The sequence below is a fragment of the Chiloscyllium punctatum genome, chromosome 20 (genome assembly GCF_047496795.1).
Source record: "Chiloscyllium punctatum isolate Juve2018m chromosome 20, sChiPun1.3, whole genome shotgun sequence".
NCBI lineage: Eukaryota > Metazoa > Chordata > Chondrichthyes > Orectolobiformes > Hemiscylliidae > Chiloscyllium > Chiloscyllium punctatum.
Genome location: NC_092758.1, coordinates 36,158,279 through 36,185,272, shown reverse-complemented (window position 1 = coordinate 36,185,272; position 26,994 = coordinate 36,158,279). Strand labels below are relative to the sequence as shown.

At 38.1% G+C, this 26,994-nt stretch overlaps 1 protein-coding gene across 2 annotated transcripts in view; it reads left to right on the top strand.

The window, feature by feature from the left end:
• Positions 1-25,153, top strand: part of macroh2a1 (macroH2A.1 histone) — a 43,302-nt gene extending 18,149 nt beyond the window's left edge. The window contains exons 4-9 of one of the 2 annotated variants that reach the window (XM_072590690.1): positions 1,112-1,312; positions 3,559-3,669; positions 12,235-12,325; positions 20,260-20,349; positions 21,666-21,840; positions 24,479-25,153. In XM_072590690.1, the coding sequence (XP_072446791.1) occupies positions 1,112-1,312; positions 3,559-3,669; positions 12,235-12,325; positions 20,260-20,349; positions 21,666-21,840; positions 24,479-24,644 (834 nt within the window). In that variant the 3' untranslated portion in view covers positions 24,645-25,153. Of the gene's footprint in view, positions 1-1,111; positions 1,313-3,558; positions 3,670-11,119; positions 11,220-12,234; positions 12,326-20,259; positions 20,350-21,665; positions 21,841-24,478 lie in introns of both variants that reach the window. The other variant, XM_072590689.1, reaches the window with a different exon arrangement.
• Positions 25,154-26,994: the final 1,841 nt, after the last annotated feature.

Here is a 26,994-nt window from a genome sequence, read left to right as displayed (position 1 = left end):
GGGGATTTTTCTGTTTCAAATCCTCTCTAAACATCCTGTCCCTTGCTTTGAAACTGTGCCCACAGTCACTGACTCCTCTGCAGAGGAAATGTTTCTCTCTGTCTACCTTTTACATATGTCCCTCAAAATTTTGCACACCTCAATCAGATACCACCCCCCCCACAAGCTGGGATAGTTCTCCTTAGAGGTATCTAGTCTCTACTACTTTGCTTTTTGAGTTTTAAGATGGTTTTAAAATTCAGTGCATTAATCACACTTCCAATCATCACTGATTACTCTTCTACTCCAGCTTGGCAACTGTTGCTTTCATGTATTAAAAAAAGTCTTGAAAGCACCTTGAAGTGTTGATCATGTGATCATAATTATATTATGAATCTGAGCTTGTTTAAAAGGCTGAAAAACTGCTTGCTGTGAGAGTCATTATGATGTTTGTTATGTTTTATGCTTTATCATATGCAAGAATTCATTCAGATATCCATCTCTAAATTCCAGTATTCCTATGTGGGTCGGTAGATTGAGATTAAAAGCTGTCTGTCATGATGGTGACCTTGTCTTGACAACCGTTTATATGCTTTGGTTTCATGACTTATTTGTTGTGGTTTACATGCCAAGATGTCGTCTTTGTCTCCAGATAATGTGAAACTTGCTGAGTTTTTCCAGCACTTTGTTTTAATTTTGCTCCCCAATAATTTCAATATTTTTGCTTTACTTCAATTTTTTTTGTAATCCTAACAGTCTATTCTGTTTAGCCACCATGCTCATCCATTGAATTCATAAGGTGCCCTGAGCTATACGACCTTTACGTGTTGGCCCAACTCCTTGGAAGTTAAAGAGGACTGGGACATGCATGTCCTCACAATGGAGTCGGCCAGGTCAGAAATTCAGCTTAGGATTTAAACCAGTCCAAACCTTTAAACGTCCCACTGCAAAACGAAACCTCAGAAATGGGGTCCCAGCTACCATTTCCACCCATTGACAAAGTCTCCCTGAATCCTTGAAAATCCAGTCCATGGACCTATGTTTAACTTTATTTTAGCATATTATTATACATCTGTTTACAAGTTATTGTAAAAGTAGAATCATAGCTGTAATGCTTTATCTCTCCTTGTAGCTGCTGAAGGGTGTCACTATTGCAAGTGGTGGTGTCCTACCTAATATTCATCCAGAATTATTGTCTAAGAAACGAGGATCTAAAGGGAAGCTTGAAGCCATCATCACACCTCCACCAGCAAAAAAAGCAAAGTCCTCACAATCTACCAAGAAAACTGGAGGAAAGAAAGGCAAAAAGGGAGCAGGAAAAGGAGGGGCTAAGGTACAACTTATGTTGCTGTGATAATATTATACCTGTCATGGTACTTCATCAGCTCTCAATACTTCAGAACTTTTCGTTTCTGAACAACCTCTACAGTTTTTGTAGGTGAGGGATTTTGATACCAAAGACCAGTTTTGGCTCTGAGTGTTTACTGGTTAGATTAATATAGGAACTCATATTTTATGTTTTACGCTGTTTCTTCATATATTTCTTGGTCAGAGGGAAGTGAAGAAACAACGATTAGTGGGAAAATACAGGAAATTGGGCCAAGGCAGCTGAAGCTGTGGCTGCCATTGCTGGGATTAAGAAAAGGGTAAATACGCTGAGACTAAGAAGAATTCAGGTGGGCTGAATGGCTGGTGGAAGCAACAGAGATATGGAGAGACAAGACCTTGAAGGGCTTTATACGCAAAGAGAAGAATTAGAATTTGAGGTATTGGGGTACTAGGAGTCGAAATTGATAAGCACCAAAACACAGGTGAGGATAAAGTTGTGTGAATCCATACAACAAGAGATTTAGATGTGCTAAAATTTAGAGTCTATGCTAATGGACCAGAAAGAGCATTTGGATAATTTGAGTCTGAATGTGCCAACAAAATGAGTGAGTTTTGCTGGATAAGCAGAGGGTGGGATGGAAGCAGGCAATTGTTAGAGGTACAATTAGATTTTCTTTGTGATGAAGGAAACTCGTTGCAGGTCAGAAATAACACTATGCTTATAATAACATAATTCAGTTTGAGACATTGGTTGTGGAGAGAACGTGAAATAATTGATACTTGAGACAGGAACTGTAGACAAAGGCTTGGCCTTCATGGTAATGTCACTGAAGGAAATTGTGACTCATCCTGGATTGGATGTTTAAAAATGTGGATGGCAACATTGAACAATCAAGAGTGGTGCCAGAAAGATTGGACTGGGATATCATCAACATGCATGTGCAATCTGCCCTTTCGTCCTCAGATAATCTAGGTCAGAGCAGCATGTAGATGACAAAGAGGAGAGTGTCAGGAAAAGACCTCGTGGACCCTCAGTGGTAACAGAAAGGAAATGCTTGACCTTTAGTTGAACAGGCAAAAGTAGAATCAAGCAGAGGCAGTTCCACTTAACTGGCCTAGAATGGGAGGAGGATGGAAATGTCAGCTGTATCAAAGGCTGAAGAGGACAGAAACAAGTGTTGTTCTCATAGGACATGTCATTGGGCCTTTAGAACAATTAAACATTCTGCCTGGGATCACCATTTAATTGTAAATTTCAGACAGATAACAGGTCATGACAATAGATGAGAATGAAGCTGCAAAACAACAACGTCCTAAAGGTCCTAAGAGAAGTTAGAGTGGCTAGAGATAGGGTAATATTTTGCAAGAACTGTGAACTTGAGAGAGAATTTTTTTGCAGAGCGAAATGATGTTCATTATTTACAAGTTTTAGAATAACTCCAAGATAGGCTTTCTCCTAGAAACACGTCATTAGCATGCGTTATCTTTTTATTATACAGTTGAAGTATTTCGGGGAAATTTGAACTGTTGTGTCATTTTGTTCCTGACTTTATTAACATTAATTGATGATTCCCTCTTTCCACTCACCCTCCAAGTATTCTTAAACTGTGTCATGTGAGTTACTACGCTTTTCTGCATGGTAGGCTCTTGAATATAGTGGGGGGGAAATTACAAAACCTCTTGCATAGATTGAGTGCAGGGACAATCCACCTGACAGTGTACTGAAACAAATTATCATGCATGTTGGAAAATATCATACCTCTGTTTATATGATCCCCATATTTTGGAATGAAATAACAAAATTGGTTTGAATAGGAGTTGAGATCCCTTTCCCAATTTGCATTTCAAGGGAATAGCAAATACTGTCTGTGGAAGTTGGATGTAATAACCAAATGCTTCCATGTCTTAGTAGTAGACATTGGAGGAGGAATAGCATATATTGAAATAAAACAGAACTTTTGCATCCCGTATATTGGAAATGGAGATCAGAGCTAAATGAAAGTGTATATTATTGGAGAATGTTTAATCCCTGGAAATTTATCACAGATCTCTTATCACAGATTGTTAGTAATATATTTGTGTAGCCATTCTTACAAGAACCAACAAAATTAGCAGAAAACCTGACTCTCTCATGATCAATTCTCTGAAGTTAAGTGGCTAGACTGAGAATCTGAGGATAAAGAGATGTTCTGGAAACATATAAAACACACAACTATAATGTTTAAAATAAAAACAAATTTCTTACTGCAGAAGAAGCAAACAGAAGTCAGCAAAGCAGCATCTGCGGATAGCACTACTGAGGGAAATCCTGGAGACACGTTTACCATTCTTTCCACTAAAAGCCTGTTTCTTGGACAAAAGGTACTGATACTCTGTGACATGAAATGGCAAGGTTCTTAGTGAACTTTAATATTCCTGTCTTCATATTCACATATTTAATAGATATTTGGCATGAAAATGTTATGTTACAGATTAGATTAAATGCATGAATACTGCTTTCCATAACCTGATGCAGTTATGAATGTCATGCCAATATATTGCGAAATCTCTGGTACATAGAAGTCACTTAAAAGGGAAGTTAACAATATTGCTCCCCTTTTTGACACACTTACAATGTCATATACGTACAACAAAATATTTGTTGTCAAAGCCTAGTGCTCCCATGATCTGGCAAAAACAAAGTATTCTTGTTAAGAACCGTTTAAACCAAAAGACTTCTAGCTGGAGGGAAGTGGCAGTTGCACTGGTTAGCTAATTTTCAATCCTTTTCCTGGCTGTACATTTTGTATATGGCACTTCAAATAAGATATCTTGATGTAAGAATATGAATTTGTGAGAAAAATATCTTGTAGGAGGAATACTTTCTCCACCATTAAATTTTTAAAAATTGTGGCCTTAAACTTTAATTGTCTTAAATAAGCATGCTCCAATACGCAATACTGTGTCTATTACTTAATCTAAAGCCGCTGCAGAGTGTCCTAGATTGATACAGCACAAAATTGGGCTGTTTGGCTCATTGTGTCTGTGTCAGATCTGTTCGAGCTATCCAAGTGGACCTATTCCTGTGCTCTTTGCCCAAAATCCCCTAAATTGTCTCCTGTGAAATACTTAACAATTCATCTCTGGAAGTTACGATTGCATTTGTTTCCACCGCCCTTACCTGATACTAAATCGGCAGAATATTGGTGTCAATTAATATTAATCCCAATGATACCACCAACAATAGTACTTTCCTCTGATCAGTTTAGCACATTTTGGACAAGAATTAAGGCTATTTGCCACTTTCCTTCCACCCTCTGAGCATTTATTGCTTTTTTTTGTCTATGATAGGATTGATATACAAACATACAGGTAGAATCACAACATTCTATGCCCTAAAAATAAAAACCTTGTGCATATATAGGTGGTTGGAGATGTTAAGTCTTCAGTCAAATTGAAGTGTTTAACTGTGAACAAATGACAGCAATCTGTGTTTTGATTGATTGCATTGATTAAAAAAGTTAATAGATTTCTGGAAGAATGTTTGTTTTATTACACTTGGGGAAGTGAATTGCACTGGTTGCTCTATTTAGCAGCATTCTATGTACACTCTTTGTTACTGTCACTTGAGCGTAGAGCATCCACACTGACATTCCTAATGCAGTAATGAGAGAATGCTGTCTTTCAAATGACATCTTAAGCCATTTACTAACATTGCCGAGTCTGCTTGCTCAGCTCAATGGCAAGGACCCATGGCAACGTTCGAAAAGGAGTAGTGTACTGATCAATATTTATCCTTCAGTAACATAGCTGCAATGTGTAAATTGGTAAATATCACAATGCTGTTTGTGGGAGCTTGCTGTGTGTAAATTTGCTAGCCTATTTCCTACAATACATCAATGAATAAACTTCAAAAGTACTTGATTGACTGTAGAGTACTTTGGAATATCTTAAAGTCCTGAAAGGTGCTCCATAAAATCATGCCTTTTTTATATGTGTAGCAACCAGAGCAATTCTTCTCAAAACCTAAAGCATTGTTCCTATTGATGATGGCTCAGCTATTCTGATACTCCTATATTGCGTCCTCCACCTTTCCTGATGTGTACATGTTGTATGTAGAATCTTATAGAACCATTTGGTTCAGAAAAAAAAAGAAATATGTTGTGCCTATGCTATCGCTTTGCCAGACCAGTCTGAAATTGGTTCCACTGCTTTGCATTGTTTCTATGGCCATATATCTTTTGATTTTTCTTTTTTCTACTTGGCAACATTTTCTATACTCCAACAACCTGTGGCATAATTGCACAAATCAATTTCTTTATATACTAACCATTTTACCTGTGATTGAGAAAGTCTTTGCGTTCAAGTCCCACTCCAGATGAGCTCTTGCCAATGTGCTGCACAGTCTGAGCAGTTAAACAGAGGGTCTGTCTGTGAACAGTTGTGAAGGATTGCACAGATCTTTTTAAAAAAAAAGTTTAACTTTGGGCACCACGAAATTTCCTGTCTCTTTTCTAAAATCTAGTACTGTTCCTCAACAAACATTTTAAAAAGAATATCTGGTCATGTATCCCACTGCAGTTTGCCTGACTTCGTAATCTGTAATTTAGCTTTCAGTTTTTCAACATAACAGCATTCAGAGTTTGGTTAGTTCATTTGGCTGAATGGCTGGAGTGTGATGGAGCATAAAGACAACAGCACTAGTTCAATTCCTATACATCCCAGCTGTTGTATTTCATTGACACACCACCTCCCCACATTTAACAATGATTGGTCATGTATAGCTTCAGGGTAATCACTCCACAATGGACTTTAAAACCCAATCCACTTGCACTTCTCCTAAATTTTCCAAAGCTTCCTTGCCTATTGCAACTTACTTACCTGATAGAGAGAACCATGGGGCCATCAAGCTGAGATTTATTGCATCTTTGCAGCACCTAAGGGGTGGAAATCCAACTCTTCAGTAAAGCATCATATTATGGCTGTGGAGCAGACTTGTTCTGAGTCCATTGGTTGGTTACCGATTTTTCATCCAGGATAGACAAGCTGTTCATGTCCCCATAATTTCAGTAGTATCAGATCTTCCCTCAGCAAGATAGTTTTCCATCACTGCTGGCATCCTAGTGAGCTACTCATGCAGGAACCTATTAAAAAGTATTCATTGATTGGAGGTATGACTAACGGTTCTTGTTTAAGCTAGGAATAAAGTTGCTGTCCATTGAATTTGAGGATTTAATATTTTTAAGCACATTGCATTGAGTAATTGTTATGATCCCAGTAGGGGAGCTATAATCCAAAATTAGTAAATAGCCCCCAATTAAAGAAATTAGAAACAAGATTTTACCATGTGATAACTTTTACTTTAACATGAATCTCAGAAACAATTTGCATTAACTTGCCAATTGTGGTAGATATGAGCTTTAACTTGCACATGGGATAGCAAATACAACAAAGACTATTCATGAGATTACAGGCATTCAGATTTATACTCTCTCAAATGTTGCATGATGTGCAATTTCAGTATTTCCAACTCTGGTAGGTGAGATATCTTATTTTTCTCACCCAGTTGGTGATGTGGTTGAGTCACCTTGAGGCAAGAGAGGAAATATTAAGTGTGCTGGCAATAATTTTCAATTCCTCCCTGGCCACAGGAGAGGTGCCAGAGGACTGTGGGACAGCCAATGTAACATTATTATTCAGAAGGGGACAAGGGATAAGCCTGGAAACTATAGGCCAATCAATCTAACCTTGGTGGTGGGGGAGCTATTGGAAGGAATTCTGAGAGACAGAATTAAGAATTGTCAAGCATGTTTTTGTTTTGGGGAGGTTATGTTCAGTCAACTTGATTGGATTTTTTAAAGATGTGTCAAGGTATGAAGTTGATTAGATTAGATTACTTATAGTGTGGAAACAGGCCCTTCGGCCCAACAAGTCCACACCGACCCGCCGAAGCGCAACCCACCCAGACCCATTCCCCTACATTTATACCTTCACCTAACACTACAGGCAATTTTGCATGGCCAGTTTACCTAACCTGCACATTTTTAGACTGTGGGAGGAAACCCACGCAGACATGGGGCGAATGTGCAAACTCCACACAGTCAGTCGCCTGAGGCAGGAATTGAACCCGGGTCTCTGGTGCTGTGAGACAGCATTCAACTTGGTCCACTTGGAATTCAGCAAGGATTTTGATAAGATCCTTCATGGGAATCTGATAGCAAAGGTAAGAGTCCATGGAATCCAAAGAAATTTGGCGAATTGGCTGGGTGACAGGAAGCAGAGAGTGATGGTCGAGAGGTGTTTTGTGACTGGACACCTGTCGAGTGGGATTCTGCAGTGATCCATTTTAGGACCCTTGCTATTTGTGGTGAAACAATATATATAATGATTTAAACCTGAATGTAGGAGGGTTGATCAATAAGTTTATGGATTATACAGAAATTGGTGGTGTGGTAAATAGTGAGGAAGATAGCCTTAGATTACGGGAGGATGTACTTGGGCTGATCAGTAGCAAATGGAATTCAGTCTGGGTAAATTTGTGGTGATGTATTTGGGAAGGAGAAACAATACATGATGAATGGTAAGATCCTGAGAAGCAGTAAGGTTCAGAGAAACCTTGATATAAATATTCACCAGCCACTTAAGGTAATAGGACAGGTGGATAAAGTGGTAAAGAAGGCATGTGGAATAGTGTCTTTGAGTCAAGGCATAGAGTTTAAGAGCAAAGCAGTTATACAATATAAAAAGTTGTCTATGACCACAGCTAGAATATTTTATACAGTTCTTGAATTTGCATTATAGGAGGATGTGATTGCGCTGGAAAGGGTACAGAGGAGGTTTACCAAGAAAGTGTTTGGGCTGGAGAGTTTAAATTATGAACAGAGATTTGACAGACTGAGGTTGTTTTCCTTGGAACAGGGTAGAATAAGGAGAGACATGATTTGAGACGTATAAATTTGAGGAGCATAGATAGGGTAGACAGGATGAAACTTTTCCCCTCGGTTGTGCAATCAATTACTAGGGGCTTAGATTTGAGGCAGAAGGCTTAGAGAGAATGTGGTGAGCTTTTTTTTTTAACTCGCAGGATGATGGGAATTTGAAACCCACTGTCTGCAAGGCATTAGAGGCATAAACACTCTTAATACTTAAGAAGTGCTTGGATGTAGATTTAAATTGCCAAGGCAAACAAGTCTATTGGCCAAATGCTGGAAAATGGGATTAGAGTAGGTGGTTGTTTTTGACTGGCACAGATTTGATGGACCAGAGAACCTTTTTCTTTTTGTGGACCTTTGGGACTAAACTATGATCTACAGCAATGACTGCATGTCTCCTGAGTCTCCCAGAGACTATCGGTACTAAACCACATCTCAGCATACCTCTCTTAGTGAGGTTCATGACAGTATTGATGGCATAGATTCCTCAAATGCTTCTTTAGCTGACTCCTTTTAATAAACCTTATTCAATTTTTGTGTCAGTTCTAGCAAAACAAGCATAGCATTGTCCAATTCACAATCTGGACTTTATCCATGTATTGAGCATTGTAAACTTTTTTTATCCATGAAGTACCTTGTAAATATGCTTTTCCTTTTTCTGCCCCTGTTGCAGCTGGTTTACACTGCCCTACACTATATAGATCTTAACATACATCTCGTTAGTACTGTCTCCAAATGAAGGGCTGTCAGATCCCATGGACCAGTATTTCTTTTCATCCAAGAAAATTACTGCTAATCCTTTTGCAATTGATGAAAATAATTAGAAGTCCTTTTCTAATATTTTGAACTAACATTACAGATTCACTTGACATTTTAAAGAAATTACTAATTCTCCTTCCTGAATTATTTCTAAGTCAAAGGTCAAGTAATGAATTCAATTTTGTTGGACTCTTCAAGTTTTCCTGAGGTGGCTGCATTTATCATTTTAAAAAGAACCCTTCCATGTAGTTTAACTGAAAATAAAAGAAACTTTGGGTGGATTATCTCTTAACAACAAAAGCAAAGTATATTTTAATGTTTTTCACTGAACAGGATGATTAATGTATTTTGATTGTAATAATGATTCCAAATCTGGAGTGAAAGGTTTACTTATGTAAAGATAACTCTCAGACTTTTAAAAAATTTTTAGTTGTTTTTTTTTAATTGACCTGTTCACTTCTAGGGCAGGTGAGGCTTGAACCCAGGACTTCAATAAATTACTGAGATTTGATGTTTGAATAGCTACTGCACATTAGCCGTATAGGTTTTTCCATAGGTTTTCAATCATACAGCTAATAAGTTGTTTGGTTCAGTTTGATACGTCAATTGTGCTATGAGTGGAAAACTCTAGATTTAGAACCTTGTATGTAATTAGGAAGTAGCATTCTGTTTTCTTTTCAATTTCTTTTTGAATAGCCCTTCTCTTTTTCCAGGCCTTGTATTTCAAATGATTGAAACTCCAGTTGTGTCCCTTACAATTGTTGCTCTACACCAGAGCTAGAAAGCATCATTTTTCTTTCATTTCTTCCTTCTGTATTCAGAAGTTAAATTTACCTTGAGCACTAAGCAAGAAGTGTTGAAGCGTCCTCCATCAATATATTAGTACCAGAACTGCTCTGATGTTCTGTTCTGTAGATTCCATTTCTCACCCAGCTTTTACGTTTGCCTTTTCCCTTATTTATGTGAACATGACTGCACCAACTTAATGTAAATATTACAAGACAATTATTTCTGGAAAGTTTACAATTTAGGTCACGTTCACACAACATATATTTATTATTTAGTCCTGTCTCCAGCTGATTCTCCCTAACTAGTACTTAACTCCCTGTTGCTATTGTTTGTCCACTTCTCCCTGTTCTGCAGTTTCCTTCTCGCACAGTTGGCTCCCCACAATTGATTTTATGTGTCGTGTCAATTCACTCTCTTTGCCTCTTAAGTAACCAGTTTATAACAGTTTTGACTGCTTGCCACTTGTCTGTCACCCTGTCCTGTCTGCTTAAACAAATTTTAACCTTGCTTGCAATAGTTTTTGTCGGGCAATGAAATCCTGTATTTTCCTCTCTTGTTGGCTTGTCCTTGCCCTCCTAACGAGAACAGGACCAGTGGGTAATCTTGGAAACAAATCTCGCGAGAGCAAGCATAGCAGTGAAAGCTAGCACCAGGACAGATTGAGGTGGACAATCATGGGAGAGGCCACAATTAATGGTCAGAATAGGGTAATTGTTCCATCAAACATTGAGTCCAACACTCAGTAATGATGTATCCTTGAGTGTTTCAGCACAGCATTGCCGCAGAGATCAGGAATTCAGAGCAGGAGTATTGAAGTTGCCTTCTGCCTCTCTATAACAGCCAAGAGTTGCACATGTAACATACTGTGCTATCTAGTTATATAGTCAGAAAAAGTTCCTTTTCCCAAGGACTACCGAATTGAAACCACGTATGCTACTTTAAAAAAAGACATAAATTTTATATTTTAACAGTATAATAGAATTTAACTAAAACTACCCATAATTTAGGAAGAAACTAACTGTTAAAGGCTGCATATGACTAAGAAGTACCGAATGAAATCTCTGAATTAGCATATAAATTTCCCCAGTTTCACTTAGGCTAGAGACCCCAAGTTCAAAACCAACTAAGGAAAGCCACTACCATATGTTGAATTATACCACAGTGTAGGAATGAATGTCCTTTGTAATGGAGGACAGGGGAGAAAATTGGCGAAAGATAAAAAGACTCTTTGTTTCAGAGCAAATGTTTCCACAGAGCTTGCTGTCCTTTATCCTCTGTTGCTGTGATTTGTTTCTCCCCTTTGTTTTTTTCCTTCTACCCTGTTACTTCTGTATCAATGCTTTTCCTTGCAGTTGCACCTCATTCACAGTGAACTCAGTAACATAGCGAGCTTCGAGGTGGAGGCCATTATCAATCCTACCAGTGCTGACATTGAGCTTAAAGATGACCTAGGTAAATAAAATGTGACATTGCAGGTAACGTTGGCTGAGAGCATTATGGAATTTGAAATGAATAACTGATTCTGGGCTAAATGTGACAATAATTATTGTTTTCTCTCCTCACTGGGGATTTCTGGAAGTTGACAGTGAGTATTTTTCCATAATTCGCCACAGTTCACCGTTACCTGTTATTGTGGGTGGACTCCGCCATGCTTAAAAAGATCCTTCTCATTGTGCGAGCAAAGGATTTAAAAATATTCTAAGTATTTTTAAACCATGCGATCAATAAAAATGTTTCCTATAAAGATTGCTGCCTTAAAACATTAAAATGTTTCACCGAAATATGTTCAGCTAATTGTTTTGCTTTGGCAACCCCGAATAGCCCTAGCCTTCTCTATCATTATGCTGTCCATCACTGTTATTGCCCTAACAATGAGTTCCAATATGAATTTGAATGTTCTCAATCCCTTTTTTTTCCATGAAGAAATAAATCGAAAGCACTTTTTCAGGATGATCTGTTCACTTAAAATAAATTTCAAAGTGAACACAGATCAGATAAAAAAAAACACAATAAGCCACACCAGTTTCAATGACAATTTTGCAAACCAATTTTAGGTTTGATCATTGCCCTTTACATCAAGCTCTACATGTTTGCCTCTCTTGTTTAATTGGAATAATAGATTAAAACAAAGGTATTAATAACTTTTGCTTGACCTGGGATGTAAGGATCTTTTGAAACATGGTTTTCCAAATTTAAAATAAAATTAATGATATGTTGATGATTTGGAGTAAGGAAAGCAGATTCAGACATTGAGACTGTGTTGGATCTGACTCAATTTCAAGGTCATTTCAGCTGATGGTCAATATAAGTTTTTGGTGTGAAAGACCTTTGACTTGCCTGCTCCATCTGAATTTAAATTGTAGTTGTTCTTTGCAGGGGTCCCCTCTAAAAGATATGCCAATGTTCCGATCTGATCGTTTTCTTTCCATCGTGGTTGATGTTCTGTATGTTTGTTTGCCTGTTATAGTTACAAGTTGTACAGGCTGACATTGCAACAATTGACAGTGATGTTATCGTTCACCCTACGAACTCCGACCTCTACACTGGTGGGGAAGTAGGTAATGAAAAATTCTATGCCGTGAGTGCATGTCAATCAATGGCAAATTCTGCTCGGCTACTTAGATTAGTGCTTCATTCTTCCAGCAACATGTTGAGTTTAACTAATTGAAACATCTGATGCATTTGCAATTTTTTTTTTAAAGAGCAAATTTCTTTTTTGGTGATCAGAGTGTTAATAGATGGTGGGAAATGTTTGCAGCTCAGAGGTTTCTATATAGCTTAAGAAGATGGAATGAGAGTTTGTCCTTTCTACTGACTCTAAAAGCCAACATGGAATAAGTTTGTGCATTTCCAAACCTATTGAGTCTTAGCCTGAATGTACTCTACAATTTCAGGCTAATTTTTTTTTTACACTAGTGAGTATTTAATTGGTTTCCTTTATTTTGATATTGGAATGTCTCATTTAAGTCAGACTAATCTTATTGGAGCAGACCTTGAGTTTCTTAGTCCACGTTGTAGCTGGAAGGATGAAGTGAGATATCAACTGAATCACAAACTAACTTTAATTTAATTCTTAAATAATGCACTGATAAAGACACTATTTGATATTGTTTCCACTGAGGGTTTAGGCCTCAGAAGAAGCCCAAATAGCATCTTTACTCTCATTGCACTGAGTGGCTGTGGTTTTTCATGGGCAGTATAGCTAATGGTGGTGCATAGTGACCATAGCAACAAATTCTAGTCTCATTTGAAATTTACTCCTGCTGGATATATGTATTTAAGTTTTATGTTTGTCAGTTCTGGAAAAGGAACAGTTCCATTTCTTGCACACATTCCGGCATCAATGCTCCTCGATCAGATGTAACACGGGTGAAATAGGCACACTTCTCAAGCAATGTACTTCCACCAAAAACTCAGAGGAGTATGTTTTCTACAACAGTGTGGCTTTTCCATCTTATACACAGATGACATCCCTGAGTGAAAGTGAAAAACCGCAAGCTTTGGAATAATAGTCTTGTGCTGTATGGACTATGAGAACTTTGAAAAACAAGAAATGGCTGATCCCAGCAAGATGAGCGTTATGAAAAGGTGGTACTGGGCTTTCATGAATCATCGCAATATTTTTGGTAACATTCCTACAATGGTCTTGGGGAGAGATTTTCAGGATTTTGGCTTGCTGGTGTTGAATGATAAAATGGCTACCCTACAGAATCTTGTCTTAAAGCAGGCATCAAGTAGGCTTACACCAATGCATCAGTATTGTTCTCAATATCTCTACAGCAACACTGAAACTTTATACTGACAGGCACCAGCAGGTGTAGTAATAACATTGCACTGATGGTAAACTCTTCAACTTCAATTGGCTGAAGTCAAAAACAGAGATGACAACTGATTCTCTGACAGAACTTAGTATACATCAGTCAGTGCTTACTCTGAAAAACTACAACAGCAATGGACTACTTGTGTGCATGGAGATACCAATCCACATCTAAAGAAATCTAATCCAGTGCCTTTAACTGTAATGTGAATGTTGCAAAATGTTCCTCAGTTCCCATATTTTGGAAATCATCTATCCAAAAAAGTTGACACTGATGTAAAGTTATTCCACTGAATAAGAGTAGGGTAAACTATACTCAAATTTTCAAGAATCGTGGTATCATACCCAATGCTAAACTCAAGGTATATTGGGCAGTGGTGCTCCTATATTTTGCTGCAGTGCTGAAGCTCCAAAAATATTTGGACACCACGTCAAAATCCCAAAGCAACAACATTAATGCTTTCTTAAAAAGATCTTGTTAATCAAGTGGAAGAACAAAGTAACTAGTATGATTGTTCTCAAAGAAACACATGCCAAGTATAGAGGCCATGATAATCTCACACTACTTTAAGTTGGGTCACATTGACACATTTACACACAATAAGAGCCTGTTCACGCAGCAGCCAAAGGAAACATTTCAAAGGCAATCTTAAAGCCTCCATTATGGTTCGCTCTACTAACATCGACAAATAGGAAACAGATGTCCAGTCGCAACCAAAATCACCTTTCATTGTTGAAAATGGTGTGCAGACTTTCCAATCAACAAGAGCAGCTACTGAGAGAGAATGGTAAGTGTGAGAGGAAGATAGGACAGCCGATTGATCAAACAACCTATCACCACCTCTATCAGCTGCCACCCAAACTCCATACTGAGAGAGAAACTGCAAGGTTGAGATAGAGTTTGTGAGCTGTCTCTGAATCTAAAGCAAATATTGATTTTTCACTTCTGAATTAACCCCATCACAGGGGATTGCTAACTTTTGATGAGAAGACCAATAAAGAAGGAGACTGTGGCGAATGAATTGGAGATGGTTCATGCAACCATCAAAGGACCAGTAATTATTAGTGTCTTGGAATTTTTCCAGAAATAGATAGCACATCTGCCCATGTAAAAATAGACATAACTTCAGTTTATTTCTTCTATTTTTCACCACACCATGATGAAAACTGTTGAAAGTTGCCTTTTTGGATAATGACCTTCCACCTTAGAGAGATTTTCTCCTTTGATACTCTTGTTTGAAATTTACAGAGAGAGGGCAAATACTCTGGTGACTTACTTTTAGTCTTTCCTTGAAGTTGGTGCAAGAGCATTCTCGAATGAACTATTTACCTCCCTTCTACGGATGAGCCCCTATCTGATGTCCAGTTGGAATTTCACCAAATCTTCAAAGAAAAAGATTGAAGGTTTAGCTTATAAAGCATTTTGGGTATCATTAAGAATGCAACTAATCCTTCCAAGAGCAAGGTGGGACTTAAGTATCTGAGCCACATTTTTAAAGGTTTGCATTGTGAAGGTGGCACTGGAAATATTCCTAACATCATTGCAAAATCACCATTTCATTTTTTATTCCGCAAAGAACTGCGGATTCAATTATTATTTTTAGAAGATAGTTTTGAAGAACAAAGCTTTAAAGGACTCTGCAGGGAAAAAATGTTCAGGGATTGATGCTAATACCCTTGTTAGCATTGCAAAAGCACAATTTAAAAAACAAAACAGTCCTGATCATGGATGCAACATGTCACTTCATGATTAAACTTATTAAAATTAAGTTCCTATTTCATCTGACAAATATACTCATTAAATATGGTCACACTGCAAAGCTGTGTTTTTTAATTTGCTTTCTCTGCTTCTATTAGAAAAGCAAGTAACACAGAACCTCTGAGCACTTCAAACTTGTTCTAAAATTTGCTGGGGGCTCATGATAATACATCTTTGGAAGCTATTGAATTCTTTCCCTGGGAAGTTACGTTCAGGTTCATTTTTGATGTTGAAACTTGAAGCTTTTTCATCATTTTAAACTACTCTGAATTTAACGTATTTCATCTTAATGGGAGATAATGCTTCTTGACAACAATTAGAGGTGCTCAGGGGTAGCCATCAGCTTATGGCTACACATGTAACTTACAGTAACAAGTGGGTTCCTTGTTAAAAAAATCACTGAAAAGTTCTGAAACTATTGATGTTGCATCATCCTGAAGATAGCAACCTCTTCACTGATCATATTGAAACTGAATGTGTGTGACAAATAAGAATCAGTCTGTGTAATCATCAGTAAGATTATCCATTTACTGGAGAGGGGTCATAGTTGAAAATGTGAAAACAAATCCTTGTTTTCAAATTTGATGAATTTTCTTTTTCTTTGTCTAAGTTTAAAAATTTTGTACCAGCAGGTTAGAAAGCAGCAACTTTAAATTTGTTCTGGCTGCTACTTATGAAACGTACATCTAATATTGAGATGTATTATAATGAAAGAGTTAGAATTTAAACAGTAGTTATATTTTTATGTTGTGCTAAATTGGCCTCAATTGCCTTAGAATGTTAAAGTTGATTAATATGATTCTGATGTTTTCTTAGCCCCTTATGTTCCACACAGTTTTCATAGTTTGATGTCCCAGAGAGAGGATTTCTCTTTGCTTACCTTACTGCTAAACAACGGAGGTTTGAATTACCATGGCTGTACTGTACGTTCAGTCCATGAGCAACATCCTAGGAGTTTGAACAAAAACTTAACTGGTCTAGCCGTGTCAATACTCTGACTACAAGAGAAGATCAGAGGATATGAGCTCTGGGAAAAGAAACTCTCCTCCAGGCTTCCAAAAGCCTGTCCACCACTGACAAGATACAAGCCAAGTGTGTAATGGAATACACTCAACCTGCTTGAATGACTGCATCTCAAATAACACTCAAGAATATAAACACCATCAAAGATAAAGCAACTTGCTTGATCAACATCCCATCCATTGCCTTGAACATTAATTCCCTCCACCATTGACACACACTGTACAATATGCAAGACAGACTGCAGTAACTCAACAAAGTCTCTTCTACAGTGGGCTCAATACCTATTAGGACAAGGGCAGCAGATGCATAGGAACACCACCATTTGGAAGTTGGCCACCATGCCATGTGCTATCCTGAGTTGGAACCATATCATTGTTTTTTGACATTCATCAGGTCAAAATTCCGGACATCTATTTCCGATAACACTTGGTGTTCCTCCGCCAGAAGGGCCACAACAGTCAAGAAGGTGGTTCACCACCTTCAGGGACAATTAGGATAAATAAGTGCTTGTTTTCCAAGCTTGCTCACATCCCATTAAAGAATTTTAAAAACTCTTATTATTCCTCTTTGTTAACTTATCATAAACCTCAACGAAGTTAGTTAAATGTGATTTTCCCTGAACAGTACCTTGATACTTTCTTCATCCACATTTATCAATTTGAATCTTAATGTTGTCCCGACCTGTCATTTCTAAAAGCAAATACCTCCCTACTTGTGTATTGCATTCCCTTTGAAGTAATCGCCAACATTCCATTTGCCTTTCCTAGTAGCTGCTGAACTTGGATGGTAGGTTTTTGTGATTCATGCACAAGGTCTCCAAAATCTGCTTGGTCTGCAGTCTTTCTTCATTTAAGTAATTTTCATTTTTCCTGCCAAAGTCGATGACTTCACATTTCTCATGTTGTATTCCATCTGCCAAGTTTTTGCTGAATTGCATAGTCTGTGTCCCTCTTCCGATACTTTGTGACACTCTCACGACTTGCTTTCCCATCTATGTTTATGTCATCTGCAAACTTTTGTCCATTAATTTCCCAAATCCAAGTCATTAATTTGCTTTGTAAAGAACCGTGATCTCAACACTAATCCTTGTGGCAGACTGGTTTCCATCCAGAAAATGTCCTCCTTATCCCAACTCTCTGTCTTCTGTTAGTTAGCCAACCCCCTATCCATGTTATCAACTACTTGCTTTGCCATGGTCTCTTATTGAGTTGGCAGATGTGAGGTACCTTATGAGAAAACCTTCTGAAAATACAAGTATATTACATTCACTCCTTCCCTTTGTGAGGCCATGCTCACTTTCTTTGATCGTATTATGTATTTCTGAAAGGTCTCCTATAAATTCTTTACATTAGATCTAACATTTTCCTGTAAACAGATATGAAACTAACTGGTCCATGATTACCTGTGCTTTTTATCTCCCATTTTTAAATACAAGTATTATATTGACAGTTTTCCAATCCTGTGAGACCTTTCCAGTGTCTAAGAATTCCTGACAGAGTACTACCATTGCATCCAGCATAATAATTGTAGCTATTTTCATTAATATCGTAGGGTGCACCCCATCGGGTCCGGAGGACCTATCTGGCTTTAGTGCCATTTAATTTCCCTAACACTTTTTCTCTCGTCATAGTTATTGTATTTAGTTCATCTGCTCCTTTTGTCCTTTGGTTATTTCCTAATTTTAGAATGTTATTACTTTGAAGACAAATGTAAAGTACTAGTTCAACTCCTCTGGATCCCCACTATTTCCCAACATGATTTCCTTCGGAGCATGTGTTCACTTTGGCTTCACTCTACTTTTTTTTATATTTACAATGCATGCATTTACATTGCAGTCCAGAACATTTCCTAATATGGACTTGCCTTCTTTGAACTGAATTATAGAAAAGGTGACAAAGTTGGTGCTGTAAGAGGTTTGGGAGGTAATTTCCAACCTGGGCTGGAGAAAACAAAAATGCTTTTGAAGGTCGGTGCATGTTACAGATGTAATTCCATTTCCTCTTAATGAAAATGGAAACAGTTCAATTTTCTAAATGGCCACCTAATCCAGAGTGACTGTTTTATCCTCCCAGTAATAAGTTTAAACATTACTTCTTTTATATAGATTTGCAAGGGTTAATATGAAGAGTACGAAAAGTACTATGACAATGTCATATGGACTTCTGGGCTAAACAACTGACAATTTTCAAGGAGTGAGACCTGACATCTTGTCGCTGCCACACTGTCTATCATATGGATATAACTCATTGCTGACATGTAAAAAGCTATTTCTACTTCATGACAATAAACTCTTCTAATTTCATCTGGAGAACCACGACTGAAAAGTGTCAATGGATGTCCAATCTTTCAACATATCAGAGAAAAGAATTTGCCTGTTTCAACAGGAAAGATATCCTCTGCATAGGAAATCCAAGAGATTAAAGGCTCTTCAGTTTAAAGGGATTTATGTACCTTAGGCTACCAGGAATGGAATCAAAGGCAATGGTCTTCCATCCAGCAATCTATTTGACTTCCAAGTTGAAGTGAATACTTTCCCAGACAATAGAGAAACCTTCAGATCACCTGAATCTGTAAAGGCAGAGGCTTGGGTCGGAGAGAATAAAAATGTGGTAAATGTAATTATATATGCAATTACATGATATTAATAGTGAAAACATGGTTGGAGGTAGGTGTTGCATGTAAGTTATATGTAGGACTAAAGGATTAATACTGAGCAGTGCCAAAAACACTGTCCACTATGATGGTGTCATGTGGGCTTGTAGGTAGAACAGCTCAGAATCCCAAAGGAGTAAGACCTAACATCTGGTCCTCCTCAATTTCTTTATAACAATACCTGTGACATTGATCTGTGAAAGTTGTGAAGACACAATTAACTATTTATTGTTAAGTAGAAGAATCTTCTAGATACGTGTGAAAGTGGTTTTCCTCGAAAACACAAGACCAAGTCGGCCCTAAAACTTCCTACACTTAATGCAGATGGTGGCTGTGACCTTCTTCATGAGAAGCAGCTCACACAACGTAATGACCTGATTTACAGACAACATTGTGGACAGCAGTGTGGATTTGACTTGCCAGCTCATACAGCATTTCTCAATGTGGACCTTTGAAATTGAGCCTTTTAAAGGAGTAGCACAGCTTTGGTATGGTGTAGAGTATCCTCTGCAGTTCCACTCGGTGGAAACAGCTTTTACAAAAAAATAAAGTTGCTTATTTTTTTTAAAATCTGCACATTGCAACTATCCTTTGCTGCATGATTTTAAAGGAATTTTTACTTCAAATATTTCAGTATCCACCTGAAATTTGAAGTTATTTTCAGTTTTGTTTGAACTCTGACAAAACTAACTACTTGGGGATAGTTATCTACACAAATAGGTAGTGACTGATAAGTTGCAACTTAATGTGAATAAAAGTCCTATGTAAAGGAATGAAAATGTACAAGATCCTATTATGGGCAAATCTTGAGAATTAATCTCTCAATTCAAGAGGTGCTCAGAAGTGAGGATTCCAAATGAATGAATTAATGCTGATCAGATGGTTAATCACCAAAGAGTGAGCCTTTTAACTTTGTTCAGGTTTTTAAAAATGGTATACTGGCATTTTATTTTCTACAGACGTGCAATGATGTGATGTGTTGCATTAATTTTAATATTTATTTTGCATTAACTGCTACCGGCTCTACGTAGGAACTTGATGTCCCTCAATGCCTGATAGAATATGTTTATGGATAAATCTGTTTAAATTAAATCTCTGTGACATACCCTTAACTGGACTGACAAATTCTAGTGCATGCTTTGATTCCAAAACATTAAAATGCTTACAGTGCACAACCACAGTCTATTCTGTTCTGTTTCTACTCTAATACCATAATTATAAATTTTAATTTTCACTTTTAGGAAGTGCTTTGGAGAAGAAGGGTGGCAAGGAGTTTACAGAGGCTGTAAATGAGCTGCGTAAGAAGAATGGTCCCTTGGATACAGCGGGAGGTATAATCAATTGATACTCTTTACAGAGCAAGTACACTTCTTTATAATTTAAAAGAGTGCATAGAATCAAGTTTCATTATGTATAAGAAATGCACCACTATGGTGTAGTTTGTTTGCTTTGCTCAAATGCAGGTCCTTGGCTCATTATCTACTGATTGTCTCAAGCTGACCACTTGGCACTTTTTGGGAGTTGTGGTTTGCTATTGTCTTGCACTCTCAGGGACAGGGCAAAGGGCAGGTCCTTAGCTGAAGCAGGAATCAAATCCATACTTTTGGTATTATTCTGAATTACACGTGAGCTATTGAGACCACTGAGATTGTCAAGGCAAAGTATAACCTTGATTTATCTATGACTGATGGCAATATTTTTTTGAGGGCAATGAAAGCTGAATAGGATTTTACAGTGTCAAGAAACAAAGCTGAATGTTTCTGGGCTTGTATGGGGCCATGCATGTCTGAGCTAACTGCTGAGAATATGCAAGAGCAGCCCATGATAGCATCTCCAATTCTCTGTTCTTCCTAGCCATTGATACTGCAAGGAGATGTTGGGATTGAGTTCTCAGTGTTGTGGGGATCACAGTGATGCATACATAGTCAACTTTCCTAGGATATCACACATTGATTTTTACTCTTTTGTTCCGAAAACAATAATTTTTTTTTCAATCATTCAGAGTTTATGATGATTTAATGGATTGGTGATAAATAATTCACATCATTTTGCACTTTTTCTCCTTTAGTATAAAAGTTCAATATTCACATACATTATTTTGATTTAGTTTGCATTTATGTACTTTGTTTTGGTGGGAGGGGTCCCTCATTTCAACTTTCTTCATGTTACTAATTCAGGCAGGAGTACACCAATGCCACTTTGTAAAGAGAAACCGTCTAAGTGACTTTTTGTCATGTGCAAGTCAAGATGGTGAAGTTGGCAAATATTTTGACCACTGGCTGAGCCAAGTCCTACCCTTACTCATCCTCATCCTGTTTTCTGACATGGATGTATGATAGTAGTAAGGGATTTCAAGCTTCTCCAAATTGTTATGCTTCCTTTGAAGGCACTGAAGCTATTTGGTATATCCTCACTGCTGCCTGACAGAAATCAGTTAACTCCAAGCATGTAGGGATAGTATCAGAGATCTTCTGGTACTTGAAGATCACCAATCTGATTCTATACACTTGGATTGGTCCCTACAACCTTTCTTTCCTTGATCTTATGCTCTTCTACCAGGGCAGGTCAGACTGAGAAAGAGGATGTGCTGATTTGATTCAAAGTATGCTACCTCTGATTAAATACATTCCATTGTCTTGTTTGCTAGCTGTGCTAAGCTCAGGTCATGGACTGCCAGCCAAGTTTGTTATCCATTGCAACAGCCCTGGTTGGGGATCAGACAAGTGTGAGGAGCTTCTGGAGAAAACAGTGAAGAACTGTCTGGCATTGGCAGATGAGAAGAAGCTGAAATCCATTGCCTTCCCTTCAATTGGTAGTGGCAGGTATGAAATATTGCTTCATCCTACAAAGGGATACTGTTTAAAAAGAGGCATTACTTCAAGTTGCTGAAATGCTGTTGATTTACTGTACAAAAATGCTTTGTTAATGTTGGTGTTTATCATGAGAATTCAAATACTGTTGAGATGCATATTTATTTGTTATTAATATAATAGGAAATGCAAATCTGCATGTGTCTAGTTGTTTCTGAATCAACAATAGACTCATTTATTTGAGTCAAATATCTCTTGACTGAATGGTTAATGCAAATTTCTTGGACTGAGTAAACACTCTCAACAGAATAAGCCATTAACATATGATATTAATTAATATTGTATCCCAGGTAAACATTTCATACAGTCTTTTTCTTTTCTATTGATTGGGTGGGTATGCAAAGTGGGCAGCTGATTCTCTACTGTCCATATTCACCACCACCACATGAGACTCTGTATCAGAAGGCCACTCTTGATAAAATGCCCCACTGGGTTTAAATAATTCTTCTAGTTGTCCATTTGTTCTTTAACGATTATTAGAAACGTGGATGAGTTCCGTCATGACACCTCTTTCACAAAGATATTTTTCATGACACTTTAATAGTCTTCAGACCATCACATCTCCCTTACCTATTTCTACTCTAATAAATCGGGCCCAATTTTTCAAACGTTTACATCTCCTTGTTCCTAATACCTTGGTGTTGTGGTTTGGTCAGAAATCTACACAATACTTTGAAACTACTCAGACAAGTGTATTGTACAAATTAAACATCACTTCCTTATTTTCTATTTGGCAGCACTACGTATAAAGCCTAGAGTTCCACTTGCATATTTTTTATGGCTTTCTCTGCTTCTTGTCTCCATCTTTTTGAAATATTTACATATCTATACCCTTAAATCTCTCATTTTCTGCACTCAGCTCCATACCTTGAAGGTGAAATTCAACCCATGCCAGCAGCATAAACTGGTCTGTAACGATTCAGCGGCCTATTGTTTATTGCTACAGTTTTTATTTTCCATTTGAAATCTTGTAAAAGGAGATGGTGAAAAATTGGCTGCCATTTCATTACTTTTATGACCAAATTTGGAAATGCAAACAAATTCCTGTTTTTCTCTCCCTGTGCTGAGCAATACTTCCTCGAAACTACTTGACCACATAGCTCTGGGAAGTTCTGCATACAGTGCATACCAATTACATTGGTTTCTGCTCATAGAAGCTGCTGGCCTGTTCGGTCCGTGGAGTGGAAAAGAAGTTACAGGCAACATTGCTGTTGAATTCAAAGCAACATAGTTTGAATTTAAAAGAGAAGTGAATATTGACAATCCAGTAAATAAATATTTCTGGATGTGTACTACTTGATGTAAGAAATAAGCCAGCCAGGTTCATTAAGCTAACAAGTAAAGTGTCAGTTTTATTTCAAAAAGCCACTCAGGCAATGATGCAGAAAATAATAACAGAAGTTTCAATATGTGCAAAAATGTCCGACTGTCCACTCATACAAAACAACATGCATACAAACCCCACCACACCTCCCCCCACAACCGTACAAACTGCAAAGTATCAGATCTCATAACTTGACCAAACATCAAGTCAAGTCAGAAAGAAATCTATTTGCAGATATTCCAGAGGCTTGTTTACAGCTGGGAGCCTCCTTTCCACAGTAGCTGCTTGGACTGGAGTTTCTTAAGGGAGTAGCCATTTTGAAGTAGTTATTCTCTTGGAGACGATGGTATTCATTCAAGATTGTCCTTTGTAAACTCTCAATTTGTGTTAATGATAGATGGATTTCAAAGCACAAAGCAGCTCAGTTTTAATGTCACCCCACTGTCCTGTGGTAGTCTCTCTGGCTTAATTAAAAATCTAGCATTTTTTTAATACCCAAGAACTGAGTCATGTGACCTCTTTCTCGTACTACCTGCTCTCTATATCTATTCAGTGGTTTATGTCCTTCAGAAATGCAACATTTTAACTGCTCTAGGGTAGTGTCCTTTGCTTTGAAAATTGTCCTTTCAAAAAGTGCAGGTGTATCTTCAGCCGATGATATGATAAATCAATATTTTGAATAATACATCTTTATAACACTACATAGTCAATTTGTACTCTTGGTGTAGATCAGTTTCATGTCCCCAGCTCTCTCCTTTGCTTTTTTAGAGTGCTTCCATATTTGTCTTTTCCCCAAAGATCACTGTCCCTGTGTTGAATCGTGCTACATATGCTGTTTACTGACCACTCCACTAAACTGTCTGTGACCTCCTCTGTCCTCAACCTTGCTTTAAACTTCTCTTCAAATTTTATATCTTCAGAAAACTTTGGTGTAATTGTTCGTCTGACTGTATGCCCATATTTGTATCAAGTAATTTTCATCTCACAATGATTTACTTACATCTGCATATAGCAATTGTGAGATGACCAGTATGGACTATGATGTTGAATTAAGACCTTTGAAATTTGTCTGATTGCTCAGAAAAATGTCGAGAGTTTTAAAATAGAGCTTTATCATAGTTGATTCATTCCTGTGGGTTTTGTGAATGAGGCAAATTGTGTCTTGCACAAGGAAGGGGCTCAGTGTGTCGAATGCCCAATGACATTCCATGTACACATATTTATACAAATAGTACAGTGCTAACCAGTTTTTCATTTCTTTTACAGAAATGGGTTTCCCAAGCAGAGTGCAGCACAGCTGATCCTGAAAGCCATTTCCAGCTACTTTGTTTCTACAATGTCATCCTCAATCAAAACTGTCTACTTTGTTCTTTTTGATAGTGAAAGTATAGGGATTTATGTCCAGGAGATGGCAAAGCTGGAGGCTAACTAAAGATGTCAACTCCACATGAAGAATTCCTTGACGTTGTGATGCACCCCACTTTTTTTAGTAAAGTTATTAAAATGGCAAAGGGCGAGCAATTCAAAGGAATCTTTTACTTAGCATTTGTTTCTTAATTTTACAATGGCACTGACATTTGGCTTGAAAACGGATTATGCACTGTTATCAGAAAGTGACTAGAATTCATTGTAATTTAGTATATATTTTGTAGGTTTTAATTTGCATCAGAAAAAGTACAAAAAAGTATTGCTCGGAGTCCAACATTGCCAGTTTGGACATTTTTAAATCTCAACTGAGAGAGATGGGAGGTACATTTTGTAACTCTGTTGTGGTACATTGATGTGCACCGAGTAACTCAATGAAAACACATGGTGCTACAAAACTGTATTTTGTTTACATTACAGCTAATCACCACAAAATGGTTGTCAAAAGTTATGATAAAATGGAGTATGTCACTTGTTTATTAAATTGTTGGACTGTGGTGGCACATCTGTCTTTTACCTATTTGTTGTGGTGTTTTGTTTTCAATGAGTTATATTTAAAATTAGACAGTAAGAGAACTGTGTGGATTGTCACAGGAGTACCTATCATGCAACATATTGGAAGTTCATATCTCTCTTTTTGCAAACTTGAAAAAATAATTTTGCCACTTGGCATGTGATGGACTGAAGTTATGCTGTAATGGTGTGAAGGTCCTTTTTTCCCAATATAAGTTTCCTGGGGCAAAATAATTTAATCCTTTTTGAATAATTTGAGTGCAGAATCATGCAGTACTAACAAGGACCCTCCTCACCACCATGTCGAAAAGGCGAAGTAAGTAATTTGCATAAAATTATTTAGCCACGTCTCTTGCCTGCAGCAACAGAGTGGTACCATCAGGAGCTCCTTGGTGCCAGCAGGTCCTCTGGGCACAACGCTCGGGGCAGCAAATGGAAGAAATGCAACCAGCTTTTTAAGAACATATCCATGGGCTATCATAGAATCCTTCTCAGAACTGGACAGTGTTGTTAGTAACATTACCTGCAGAGAGCAGGCACTGATACCCTCCATTCCTGATGAAGGGCTTTTGCCCGAAACGTCAATTTTCCTGCTCCTCGGATGCTACCTGACCTGCTGTGCTTTTTCAGCACCACTCTACTCTAGATACTGATACCCTCACATCTGGGATTGATTTAAGACAGAAAGATGTGAAAATTCATTGAAGGCAGGCAGGAGTAGTACATCACTCTCTCATACTTTCTGGATTTTCCCTTTAAGCAACATTTCCACCAATAAATCTCCACAGTATTTTGTGGGTCAGCGCATTGACTATATTATTAATGCACACTGACTCAATCCATGCCTTCATATCTTCCCTCCTCTTTACCTCTCAGTTCAAATTTTCTCTTGCAATTACACCCACTCCTTAACTGACAAAGTTTCACTGTAGGACTTGTTGGCCAAGAATGTAGCCAAACAGGTGAAGTGTCAATCTGCAAAACCTTCCAACATAAACCAATGGTGGATGATCGTGGTTCCGAGTCAGCCATGTGATGGAATGAATATTAGAGCTTCAGCCATCATTATCCATAGGTCCAGATTGTAATGTACATGTTGCCATAGCAACTCAGACTGAATTAACTGTAACTCATCACCTTTGACATCCATTCTGATTGGAGTAGAGTGGTGCTGAAAAAGCACAGCAGATCAGGCAGCATCCAATGAGCAGGAAAGTCGATGTTTCGGGCAAAAGCTCTTCATCAGAAATACAGGCAGAGTGCCTGAAGGGTGGAGAGATAAATGAGAGGAGGGTGTGGGTGGGGAGAACGTAGCATAGAGTACAATAGATGAGTGGGGGTGGGGATGAAGGTGATAGGTCAGGGAGGAGGGTGGGGGTAGGTAACAGAGTACAATGGGTGGATGGGGGTGGGATGATGGTGATAGGTCAGAGAGGAGGATGGAGTGGATAGGTGGAAAAGAAGATAGGCCAGTAGGACAGGTCATGGGGACGATGCTTAGCTGGAAGTTTGTAACTGGGGTGAGGTGGGGGAAATGGGAAATGAGGAAACTGGTGAAGTCCATATTGATGCCCTAGGGTTGAAGTGTTCCAAGGTGGAAGATGAGGTGTTCTTCCTCCAGGCATCAGGTGGTGAGGGAGCGGCAGTGAAGGAGGCCCAGGACCTCTATGTCCTCGGCTGAGTGGGAGGAGGAGTTGAAATGTTGGGCCACAGAGCGGTGGGGTTGATTGGTGCGGGTGTCCCAGAGATGTTCCCTAAAGCGCTCTGCTAGGAGGTGTCCAGTCTCCCCAATGTAGAGGAGACCGCATCGGGAGCAATTGATACAATAAATAATATTGGTGGAT